Source organism: Anas platyrhynchos, chromosome 4 (assembly GCF_047663525.1).
Source record: "Anas platyrhynchos isolate ZD024472 breed Pekin duck chromosome 4, IASCAAS_PekinDuck_T2T, whole genome shotgun sequence".
NCBI classification, from domain to species: domain Eukaryota; kingdom Metazoa; phylum Chordata; class Aves; order Anseriformes; family Anatidae; genus Anas; species Anas platyrhynchos.
Window position 1 is genome coordinate 67,470,850 of NC_092590.1, and position 13,058 is coordinate 67,483,907.

At 39.7% G+C, this 13,058-nt stretch overlaps 1 protein-coding gene across 1 annotated transcript in view; it reads left to right on the forward strand.

Annotated features, from left to right (window-relative positions):
* Nucleotides 1-3,041: 3,041 nt before the first annotated feature.
* Nucleotides 3,042-13,058, forward strand: part of WFS1 (wolframin ER transmembrane glycoprotein) — a 37,670-nt gene continuing 27,653 nt past the window's right edge. The window contains exons 1-2 of the mRNA XM_005022420.5: nt 3,042-3,320; nt 4,886-5,080. Coding sequence (XP_005022477.4) covers nt 4,891-5,080 — 190 coding nt within the window. The 5' untranslated portion in view covers nt 3,042-3,320; nt 4,886-4,890. The remainder of the gene's footprint in view (nt 3,321-4,885; nt 5,081-13,058) is intronic.

Sequence of the window (13,058 nt, forward strand, 5' to 3'; positions counted from 1 at the left end):
AATGAAACAATAGTGCCCCAGCTGCTCATGAGGTATGCTGGAGCTTTTATTGCACTAATTTTATGCTGATGTAATTCCTCCATCTATTAAATTATGCTGTTAAAATGGGTGTAACAGAGTAAACAACAAAACCTATTATTTTGAAATAGCAGCTGTTCACTTAATTGGAAAGGTGGGGCAAAAAAAAAAAAAAAAAAAAGATATTTAAAACAGTTTTTGGTACAGTTTATTTAGCATTACATAAATATTTTTATTTCCATAATGTACTTCCTTTCATAATATATAACTACTGAAGATGCACATGGCATTTTTCTCTGGATTTTACAGCTCTCCTTACTCTTCATAACAATAGCGCTGCTGACAATATTTTTTGTTAGGATTTACATATTCTGGAAACATCCAGCCTAATTACATCAAATCTGTTTCTGACTGTACCATAGAATAAAGAAACGTACTCCTATTCAGAGCTATTATGACAAACAGAGTTGAAGGCTATTCATTGGAATGATTCATGCAGGTCTATTTTCTTGGATTATCAGTGCTTTCTCTCATCATCTTAGGAACTACTTGATTAAAGATTTTTCTCTGGACCGTTGAGAAACTGCTTGTATGCCAACAATGCTACAAATGTGATTTCACTTCAGCAATATGAAAGGTAAACCAGTTTGAATTGATTGATTTAATAACAAAATGTTGTATGTAACATTGCTTACCATGATCTCTTCTCTTTACTGGTACAAATTACCAAGAGACAGCCTTTTTTTAAAAAAAATGTTGCAATATTACACTCATACCTAAATGCTGGAATACAAATTCCACAACAGAATGTAAAAATGTCAAGTTTGTATCGCATTCCAGTCACTGCAGTTTAAGAGGCTACATATGAGCTGCTTTAGAACATGTCCCTGTTCGTGTGTGTTTCTAGAATTCCTTGATGTTTATACGGAAAAGCCGTTAATTTCAGCCTGTAGCTCTGTACCACACCTAAGACATTCAGGCAGTCACTCAGATCTTATCCTATCTTGAATAAACAATGTTTACAGAAATCAGCTAAAGCCAACACCACTTTGTGAATTTACAAAATATTTTTAAAAGGATTGTTGGTTCTCTAATATGAAAGGAAACTGGCTGAATTTCAAGCTTTTTTCTTTTTGTTAGGATTTTCTTTTATTCATAGCACATAACTGAAATTGAAAAGGTGTTGTAATGAGTTTTTACAGTACTTCCATGTTCGTCTCTTTAGCTGAAACAAATGGCAACTGTGATTACGCCAAATGCAAATTAACATTTGTGATACAGTGAGAGCCAAAGTGAAGTTAGTGAAGTTGGTATTGGTTGTTGCCACCATGTTTCAGCTTGGTTTACTCTCAATTAAATTATGTGTATTTATGTACATGTGTACATGAAGTATGTGACAATCCAGACACTGAGGTTTATGTGTTATTTTCTAAACTAAGGAGCTGATTAAGTTCAGCAATAGCACTAATACACATATCCACTGTACAATCACTCATAAACAACCACAGTACGTACTCTACATAGAGCTTCGCTGTTAAACTGGTTAGCATTCAGTGGAGACAGTTTTAACCTTGAACTGAGCTCCTCGGGAATGGCTTATGCCATGTGTGACTGTGCCTTGTGTTGGAAAGAAGCGGACATAAGCAGCAGAGGGAGGCTTTATTTTACACTTCCTTGTTAGTTACTTTTCCAGCTACCGCCCTCATTTCCACCTGTTCCCGAAGCAAGTTACATCCGTTAAGCACACCCACTAAATATCAAATCAATTGTATAAAATAATATCTTAAAGCAAATGTGAATAGGAGGGGGAGCAGATTGCAGCACTAAAAGTTGTATCTGAACTAAGTCATACTGTCAGTACGAAGACACAATTAAATTGCTAACACAAGACAGGCATTTAGGTTCCTGATAAAACTGTATTTGATTCAGACTGCATAGGCATCCCCTTAAAAGTGACCATTTTGTTTTTCAAAGTTTTATTGTAAGTAACTAGAAGCCAATCTTCATGCTCATTGATGTTTATTTGGGGTAAAAGGTATGATTTTGTTAAGAGTTGCAAGGCATGGAAATAGTAAAGAAAGAAGATACTGGGGACTACATTTTTGTTTGGGGATTTAAAAAAAATGCAGCAACATCAACAAATAGGTAGTATTTGCTGTTTTAAAAATGAGATATATCACAGCACCCCATGATCTGCTGCAAAGTAGGAACTTACACAAGCTCACTTACTGACTGAATTACTCGTACAAATTACTCTGAAGTTGAAATTTCATCTCCTGAGTTTGTGAGTTTTGTTTTTTTTTTTTAATTAAAGCTGTTCACAATACTGCATAGAGACTGATTTGTTTTAGGTATCTCAAAAACAAAAAGTAAAGTCTTATCGCTAAAAGAAATGAGTTTACTACCAGTACAGCACCAACACTTTTGGATACATTCACATCTCACCACCAGCCCAGGAGCTTTTGCTGTATGTGCCAGAAATACAAGCACATTTAGTAGCACCTTTTAAGTTCGAGTCTCATAATTAATTTCACAGTTACCACTTTTTTTTTTTTCCTTCTCTTTGCTCCTTTAGTTCTCTGCATGTACAGCCCAGGGTAAGCAGCTTCAGCTCGCTCCAGCTGGCAGCACCAACCCCCGGCCGCCTCCTTGTTCACTAACCACGACGTATTTCGGCCCAAATCCTCACTTTTGTCCCCCAAAAGCACGACTTAAGGGCCTATCTCGAGAAAAAGGCTTCACCCGCGCTTCGGACGCCTCAAGGGGGAGCCGTGTGGCGCTGCCCACCGACGCTCGACCCCCACCGCCCTCAGCGTCCCGCGCTGCCATTTTGGAGCTGCCGAAGCCCTCCCCATTCACCTCCCTCACGGCACCCTGCGGGCAGCCACCCCCTCAGCACGGGCAGCCCCCGCTATCACCACCCCCTTCTCGGCCTCTCCTCGCCATGGAGCGGCGGGCGGGGAATGGCGGCGGCGCTGCCCCCTCGCAAGGCGCCGCGGGAAGGGGGCCGCGGCCGGGGGCGGGACGGGGCCGCCCCTTAGGGCCGCCGCCACCGCCCCACTCGGCGCCCGGCAGCAGGCGGAGAAACTTTCCGCCGGCAGTGCCTGCTGCTGCCTTCCCCCCGCGGGGCTCGGGGGAGGACAGCCCGAGCTTCCCTGCCTGCCTGCCTCCCTCCCGCTCCCCACGGGGCTTCTGGGGGAGCCCCGGCACCGAGGGAAACTTGGGGAGCCCTTTGTAGGACGGGGAGAGCACGGAGTAGGCTTGCGAGAGGGGAGTGCTGTTGGTGGCTCGCTCAGCTCGAGGTAAGTCCCGTCCTGCTCACAGCACGCCCACGGACTCAGGCCTCTGGTGGCCGGTTCCTCGTCCCGGATCGGGGCCGCCCCACAGGCGCTGGGGGTCGGCAGTGGGGCGCATCCCCGGGCTGGTCCTACCCTGCTTTGCCTCCCTGCGCCAAGGTCACGCTCACAACAAGATGCTGAGTAACTTTTGTGCTTGTATGGTGGTTAAAAATACTCTTGCTGGCTTACTGGAAAGTATTTTAATCTCTGTGTTTTCCTAGGGCTTGTCCGAAGGTTGGGTGAACTGGGCTGTGTTGGTTTATTTATAACTTTATAGAGATACAAGACAGAAATGCATTTCTTTTTTTTCAGTAAAACATTTTTTGGTAGTTTAAGGAAGCTTCATTTTGGCAAGCACGTTGTCTAAGTTGCAAAGAATGCTGTGTGCTGATAATACAGTTCTCGCATCCTGCTGTGATTTTAGTGCCCTCTAATTAGGGCTGGAGTTGTTGCCTGAATTAGGGACTGCATCTGCAGTTTTGGCTTAATGCTTCCACATCGTTAGGTGGAAATACGCACAGAATTTAAAAATGCAGCTTGTTGGCAGACACCTTTTACAGTGTTAGCTGTGAATTGCCACATTCCTGGGAAGTAAGATGCTGTAGAGCAGCTGGAGTTACTCTATGTTACACCGTGATAGTGTCCGTGTACATCTCCGCTTCCTGCCTTGGAAAAGCTAAGTTTTCAGTAAGCACTTCTGTGAAAGTTTGCTAATGAAAGCAATCAAACTGCAGAACAGAGATCCCCTCCTCGGTCAGGAGAGGCTTTACAGTGGGAGTTTGGGCCTTCTCTTGTGAGGAATTGTAAGGCCTCTCCCTCCCTGCCCTACTGTTTTCTATGTAAAAGCTATTTAATAACATAAAATAGTAACTAAGTAGTAAGTTGAGTGACCTTATTTTGGATCTTGTCAGTTTCAACAAAGCATGTCTTTGGGGGTGTACCTCCTCTCATTTCCAGTGTCATAGCTCCACATCTCCTCCTCCTCTGCCTTATCCTTCTGTTCTTACTGTGTTGCCTGACTGAGGTGGTGGCTGTGGACCAGGTCCTTGATAGGAAGTGATTTTTCTGTCACTTTAGAATAGTTGATATTGTTCTATAAATAGTTAGGGGCTAGTCTTTTTTTGTTACATGTGGAAGCGCAAAATTAGGTTCAGATAAATTATTTATATGCAGTTTTTATGGGATCGATTCATTATTTTTATTTTGTCAAGACCTGAAAACCAGTTCTCATATAGTTAAGGAAAAAAAGCAGTTGATGTTCTTGCTTAATTATACATATATGAAGATTCTTATTCAGTAATAACTGTTAATGCTTAGAATTATTCAAGGATATTTTTATATGTCTTGCTTAGAATTATTCCAGGATATTTTTATATGTCTTGTGGTTACTATTGACATCTTTGCCCTTTTCAAGGCTTTTTGTTAAATTAATTATATGAATATATTCCCATCTTAAGCTTTATTCAGTTTTTGTGTATTAATCATGATAATTAAACCTGATAATTAATTACAAGTCTCTTCTTTTACAGCTAAAATGAATTCAGATCCTGATCCCCAATCAAGTCCTCCTCAGCCACAGCAACATCTTGGAAGGTCCCAGCTGAACGCTGCTGCTGTGGACCACAGTGAGAACAATCGGAGGTCAGGACCACCCTCAGGAGATGCTGCAACTTTTCCTTCAGGTTCTGACTACTCCCATAGCAGGGAGAAAGCTGAAAAAAATGGTAAGCATGAAAGCAATTTCTCTGCAAAATTGGGTTATGGTAAACATTAAGAGAATAAAGTACAAACACACATTCAGCTCTTGCTTTAAAGTGACACTGTCAAGTAGAAAAATAAATGTCTCTAATTTCTTAACCTATTGTTTTGGAAGAGAAGTTTTTTGCTGCTTATTTTGTACATATTTTTGTGTTTTTTCCATCCACTTTTTCTTACGTACACAGAGCAACAGGAAAGAAGTTTCTGTGAAAAATTGGCAGGAAGAATTAAATGTAATTTAGCAGAATATTAAGGTTTCAATTTAATTTCTTTAACTAGCTACACTGCTTGTTAACTGTAGCTTTAGTATGAGTTTTAATCTGGATGAATAGATACTACCGTGATGTAGAGTGAGGGAATAATAAGCTGATATTTCTGTCACTCCCGTTTCATATAAAGTTAAGATTAGCAATCAAGAAGTCAGATTAAGAATGAAGATACATTTTGAAAGGCAGAAGAATACTTTTTCTTCCTTCCTGTGAACCTGTTCAGTTTCATGAACTTTGAAAACTGATCGTGGGATGAGAGAAAAGTTTCTTGCAAAAAGTAGGAAGAAAAGTATCTGACTCTGGTGTTCAGCTGCTGAGTTTCACTTTAAATTCGGTTTGTAATCTAACACTTCTGCAAGAAGTTTACTATTCCAGGTATAACACTTCTACTGCTCTTTAATTTTCTTGGACTTTAAATTCTGAAAGTGGGTGCATGCCTTAATACCTGTATATACATATGACTTGCTTTATTGAAGGTAATAAAGCTATCCAATGGTTTAAAATTATTAAATGTGTGAATATCTCTGTGTCATGCATCAGATGTAGGTAAGCGCTGCATGTGGTTCAGGCCAATATTGTGGCAGTGTTAGTGCTTCTTATATCTAATTTGAAATTGAATTCTGGAACTTTCTTGGTTCTTTGGTACCAAAGGGCTCATTCCCAACAGAAGAAAAAAAAAGATACTTGAATTTCGAACATGCTTCAAGGTATCACTACCAGCTTTGTCATCTCACCCACCAGTAAAACAATTCAGAGATGCTGGAGAATTGACAATTCTGACGTTAATTACATGATTCTTAATTTAGGATTAGCACTAACAGGTATGTTTTCTTCCTTTCTTCATTCTTCTGTTTCTTAGTATGCTTCAACAAGAAGAGAATAGCAACAATATTAGGAATATGGTGTGGAGTTACCTTGCACTTTTTTATAGTATCACTTAAAACGGAAAGGCATCGGTTTCTGCTGTTGGTGCCCACATTCATATGCGATTCTGAAAATTAATACATACTATCAATACAGTGTTATTTTAAACAGATTCTGTCAGATATCTTTTAGCTAATCTGGAGATTTTCTATTCTGTATCAATATTGGGCTTTTAAAGTCATATCAAGCTATGTCTCAATTCTGTCTCTTTACAGGTCTGTATATTTACTAATGATCTCTGTGCTGGTTTTTGTATTAAAGGTGATTCTCTTTGCACCCCTATAAAAGAGGACTGTCAAGTATTGATACATTTCTCCATTTCAGTTGTGACTCATTTCTGATTTAAATCAATTCCCATAAAAATCTTTTCGGTACTGGTAACACTGTCATTGCCCTTTACATCCCCTTAATATACTCAAGTATTTAATGCTGTAGAATGAGCTACTGTTGCAATTATATCTTGCCAGAGTCTCTTAACGGCCAAGATTTGAGTGGACATAGGTAGCAGATGTGTTCAGTAAGAGCATGTTTCTTCATCCAGTATTTTCTTCTACAGTTATTTTAGACTTGACAGATTTTTCGTAATACTAATAGTTTCTAGAACTGAAAAATTCTCTTAAAGAGGGGTAGCAGAGAATTTTTCTTCTATGCCCAGCAGCAGTGGACATTAAAACTTAAAAACGGGGATTTAAGGAGGACTTCAGAAAGAGAAGCACAAATCCACAAAAGTTCACACAGTCATATATATCTGCTTATTGAAACATAAATATGAAAATCTCAAATTGAAAATTGGCACTTCGGCAATCTTAAGAATATTCAGACAGAATAGATATTCCTTTGAATCACTACAGCCTTTACCAATAAATAATGTTCCAGTTGCTGATAGATGTAGGAAGAGCGAAGGATCCAGTCTTGTGTCCATGACGTGTAGTTCTGTTGTGTTCTGATTCTATGAAAGGACATAGAACAGATGCTTTGAGAAGAGCAGTTGCTGCTTCTTCCTCGGAAAAGTAAGCCAGTTGCTTTGAACAGTCACTATGTGTCACTAGTTCCTCTGATGACTGCAAATGATGCAGAAGAGGACAGATAAAACCAACACATTGCTGTACAGAAAGCTATCAGTAAGAATTATTAAAGGTTTAGAACACTTCCTCTTTATGACTGAAGTATCTCATAATACAAATTTTAAGCTTGTAGCATTTTATACAAGTAATGTAGTCTTCAATAAAAGTGCTCTGATTTCAGTTGGAGAAGGAGTGGTGTGCTGTGTCTGCTGAATGATGATCCTGAAAGGCAGTTTCACCTCAAACCTACCTATCACATGTCCTGCAGCCAAGGAGGCAGATCCCATCCTGGGCCTTAGGAGGAACGTTGCCAGCAGGTTGAGAGGGATCCTTCCTCTCTGCTCAGCCCTGCTGAGGCCACTCACAGGGTACTGGGCTCAGTTCTGGGCTTCACAGTATGAGAGAGACATGGAGCTGCTGGAGGGAGCCCAGTGAAGGGCCACAAAAGTGATTAAGGGACTGGAACATCTCTTCTGTGAAGAAAGGCTTAGAGGTGGGACTCTTCAGCCTAGAGGAGAGGGGGCTTGGCAGAGGACTGATACAGTCTGTTTTCAGTGGTGCCCAGGGACAGGAGAAGAGGCAGCAGACACAAGCTGAGACATGGAAGGTTGTGTCTGAATACCAGGAAGCACTTCATTACTGTGTGGGTGACTGAGCACTGGCACAGGTTGCCCAGGGAGGTTGTAGATTCTCCTCCTTGGTGATTTTCAAAAGCTGCTTGGATGTGGTACTGGGCAACCTGCTGTAGTTGGCCCTGCTTGAGCAGGGATTGGACCAGATGTCCTCCTGTGGGCCCTTCCAGCCTCAGCCATTCTGTTACTCTTGGAATATTCCTGCCAAAATTTCTATATTTCTGATACGTGCTTTTCCTTACATTTTCTGCTTACGCATACTGTGTCTAAAGCATAGCATTGATATGAACATGAAGTAATTTGTTTCCAGGAAACACCTATCTTCTACTCCTGCAGCTTTATTGGTATCTTGCAGCATAATCTAGCAATGGAGTCAATGCCCCTGGCTCTGACTCAGGAAAGCACTTAAGCACAATACACATCCTCAGCTGCATAGGTACTTCATTTGGGTCAAAAGCCTTTACTGAAGGCTTTTTCTTGGCAGTTTTTCAGTTCATCTTAGGCTAATACATCATTAGGTAGTGTTTGTTACTCCTTATATAATCAATTTCACAATAAGCGGTAACAGCACTGGATTTACACTTCGTGTAAATCAAACCTGGATTTGATGGGAAAAAATATATTCAGTTGATGAGCTTAAGATGATTTGTAGATCTTTTTTTTTCTTTTTTTTTTTGTTCTTTTTAATAAGGGTTATTCTACCCAAAACTGTTGTTTTCTCTGCAAAGCTTCTGCCTATATAAGTTCCTGCTTTTGTGTATGGAATGAGTTAGGAATGAATGTGTATCAGTATGTTGACTCTTGTGTTGTTTTGTTTTTTTAAAGAAAAACAAAGTTGTTACTCTTTCATGAATGTTCCTGGGCAGGAAGTTTACTGGTGAGCAAAGCATATGCACTACTAATTAAGGTTTCCAAAATTTTAAAACCATTGAGTCATCAGTATTCATGTAAGCAAATTACAGGAGAGTTGCCAGTTGCTTAAATAAGTTCTGTCATTGTTTTGATAGTCTTCATCAGTAGGAACATGGTATACAGCAAGGAAGACCAGTGGCTACTGGCTATTGAAACTTGAAGTTTGTTGAAACAGACTAAGACTCAAATCTTCTAAAACACTTCTGTGCCTCCCAGGTGCACATGCTCTCAATTTCTATCCATGTGCTATGTACCTTGTAAGAACACTGGGTCCTCCAAAATAGGCTTAAAAGCATAATTCTTGCTAGTGGAATTGTTTCCCATGTGTGTACATGGATCATGGCTTTAAAAAAAAAAAAAAAAAAAGGCACCATCAACATGTTCACTTAGTCAGCTGAGTATCTCGGTCCTGCTCCTATTAATGTTTTTGGAAGAGTGAAAGAGGCTTATGAATCGATGTTCTAGGTAAATGTGCTAATAATAGGATGCTTGCCTGGGATCTCTGCGTTCAAGTAATTAGTTTGAGTCGGCCATAATAGTAACTTGAGCTGGACTGACTCTCATTCCAGCTTATCTGGATGTGCTTGTAGCGCCTAAACTGCTTTCAAGTATGCAAAGTGTCTTTCTTAAAAATTGTTAGAGAACTGTCTGCTGGTCAGCAGTAGAAGAGGAGGTAAGAGGGCATTCTAGGATAACAGAAATCTGGTACGCAGTGTGAGGGTGACAATTTCTTATACATGCATGAACAGGATTTTATTTGTGTAGCTGTTTTCTTTTTACATTGTTCATGTACATTTGGTAGCCAGTGCAGCTGGAGAAAAGGAATCAGGTAGTATCTCAAAGTTTGGGATAGAGTTTGAGAAGATGATCAGAGTTTAGGAAGTTTTGAGAGGACTGCAGAACAGAGTTGCAGTGCTTCGAGAAATGTCTCTTTGGTTAGAGGAATATTTTTTCCTTTGTCCATTTTTTTGTTGTTAAGGCAATATACACAAATTTCTTGTTCCGGAATTGAGAGCATTGGGGGAAAGTATTGTTACTAGGAGCTTTGAGGGCAGAAACCACTGTCTTAAGTTTGTAGATGAGTGGACTTCTGCTTAACCTTCTAAAGTTCATGCAGTTCTTTGTATTTCTTAGAAGATTATTTTATAAATTGCGTGACATTAAATTTATAAACACTACACAAAAAAACACCTCGCAGACAATTTACAACACTGTAAGAGTGTGCAACAGTGCATCCCCAATACATTGCTAAATGAAAGCTAACAAATAGGAAACATTGCTAACTTACGAATATTTTCCAAATGTTAACCTATTCCACTTAAGGTTACAAAGAACCTTTGCTTCAAAGCTCTATTTTAGCACTTCTTTGTCTTCATTTTCTGGCAGTTTGCTTATACAGGCTAACTGTGGAGGCAAAGTGAAATGTTTGTGCAAAGCTTGAAGAAAACTCAGAAAAATCTTTGATTGTTAGAAAGGGAGGATTATGCCTTGAAGTATTAATTACTTAACAATTTATCTGTCATTTTATTGATGTCCCTTCAAGCTTTACCTGTAATTACTAGGGCTTCTGGAAAACTCATTTGCCAAGTATTACTGAGGGGGAGAAAGGATTCTATACAAACCAAAGTTAATGACTGTATTTTCAGATAAAATTTTGGGACATAGTCATAATTAGCGAAGAACAATGGAAATCGGCATTTTTCAGGTCTGCTGCTATTGGCGTCAGTAAGGTTTTTACCATCCGTGGGAGTAGAATTGGATGTCCATTTATGAGGAAGAAAATTCCTTCCTGGCTTTTTTTTTTTTAACCATTTAAGATATATATAAACATTTTCTTTGGCAGATAAACAAAGACTTACAGGTTCCTTAACAGAAGTAAATTTTGCATTCTTGAATTTGATGATGGCTGGGTATCTGGGGGTTGCTTAAGTATAAGAAATATTTCTCCACATGTAGCTGAAGTTAGTTTCCTCTTTCCACTCTTCCACTGGGCTGTACCAGCACAATAAATTTTTTGCCCACACTGAGCCAAATTAAGGAAAGTGCCCTGGCTGGATCATCATCCTCTGTAATTTTTACAGGTGGATCAATTCCTTAATCTGTTTTAGTATATGATAACAAAATGTTCTAGTAGAGTCCCAAGGTGTTAGAGTGATAGAAATGAGCAAGAGAAGGGAAAGAGCTACATTCACATGAATAAATTGTGTAATGAAATAGGAGTCAATTGTTTGATGCTGAGGATCCAAGGTTCAAATTGTATCCATCTTGTAGGATGTATTTATACCAAACTTCAGCTGGTCTAAATTAAATCTAGTAGTTGGAAATACATTTTTTTTTTCCATTTAGTTTCCTCCAGAAGGCATCCAGTATGTGTGTTCCAGCGTGCTAACAAAATGCTGTAAATGGGACCAGCTGGGAAGTTAAAAGCACATTCCTCATCTCAACCAAGGCTCTAACAGAATGTGCCTGAACTCATCAGCAGCAGGAACCTCTGGAGACCGGCTGACCTCTGTAGATGTTTTGTAGTAGCTTTGAAGGAAAACATTTGGAAGTACCTAATCCGTACACCAATGTTTAAAGAAAACTGCAGCAAACTAATGCATAGGAGAGATTCGAAACCGTGTTTTTAGAGGGACCATTTGCAGCAGCGGAAGGCCTACTTCCTTACAAAAGTTAGGAGATGAGTCTGGTAAAAGTAAACTGGGAAATAAAACCAACCGTTTGCAAAGTTAGCTACTTGAAGTGCTTAGTGAGCAAGTTAACAAGGCACTAGGGACCTGCAAAACAACCTTTTATTTTTTTAAGGGTCATCTGTTTTGATTGTAAGCTAACGAACCGATGGTGTCTAAGTTAAAGAGCATCCACTGCAGAATTTCAGTAAGTCTGCAGAACGTTGTGCAGGTTGTTATGATAACTTCAGTTCCTCACCTACAAAAATATGTGGGCTTGGTAAGGTTTATGATTGCAGAAAAGCAACGTCAGAAAGAGTTGCAGGTTGATGTCCTTAGTTTTGTTTTGGTGGGGAGGGTTAACAGTGTTTAAGTTCAACTGAGAAATGACAAAAGGCTTATTTACTTTTCCAGTTTGGCAACGTTTGATCAAATTTTTATTGATAATTTGGGATAAACCTGAGGTGCAGGGCTATATTATTAGTTGTGTGTAAAATTATTTTAAATTACTTTAAATGATCATTGTACAATAATAGCTACACTGGAAAGAAATACCTTTTAAGAATAGTTTTCCCTCCACTTTTAAGATTTATACTCTCTATAATATCATCACTCTTAGTCTTCCACCTACATGCTTTTTTTCACTGCTCTCCTGACAATTTGCCTTCATTTTGTGGGGGTGCAGAAGTTGTTCCCTTTTCAATTTAATGCTATTTTGATGACTTGCAATTGTGGTGTGACTAAGACTGTTATCGTATCTACAAAGCCATTGCTGCTCCCATAGAAAGCAAAGCTGAGTTCTAGACTTTAGCACTTCTCTAAACAAATGTTATTCCCCTCACTCTCATCCCTGTTATCACCTTTCAGAATAGAGTGCCTCACAGTGTGTGCTTTTACAAATATATTTAACTGTTCTCGGGGCAAGCAGGACTGTCTTAAGGTATTACTGTGTAAGTAGAAGCACATTTAAAAAAAAAAAAAGTGCATTATACTGTTAATTGTACCCAGCCCTTATTTTACGGTTAGAGAAGAATACAGAACACTTCTGAATGGATGAAAGGATTGAATCACAGAATCACAGAATTGTCTAGGTTGGAAGAGACCTCAAGATCATCAAGTCCAACCTCTGACCTAACACTAACAAGTCCTCCACTAAACCATGTCCCTAAGTTCAACATCTAAACGTCTTTTAAAGACCTCTAGGGATGGTGACTCAACCACTTCCCTGGGCAGCCTGTTCCAGTGTCTAACAACCCTTTCGGTAAAGAAGTTCTTCCTAATATCCAACCGAAACCTCTCCTGGTGCAACTTTAGCCCATTCCCCCTCGTCCTGTCACCAGGCACATGGGAGAATGGGCCAACCCCCACCTCACTACAGCCTCCTTTAAGGTACCTGTAGAGAGCAATAAGGTCGCCCCTGAGCCTTCTCTTCTCCAGGCTGAACAAGCCCAGCTCCCTCAGCTGCTCCTCGTAG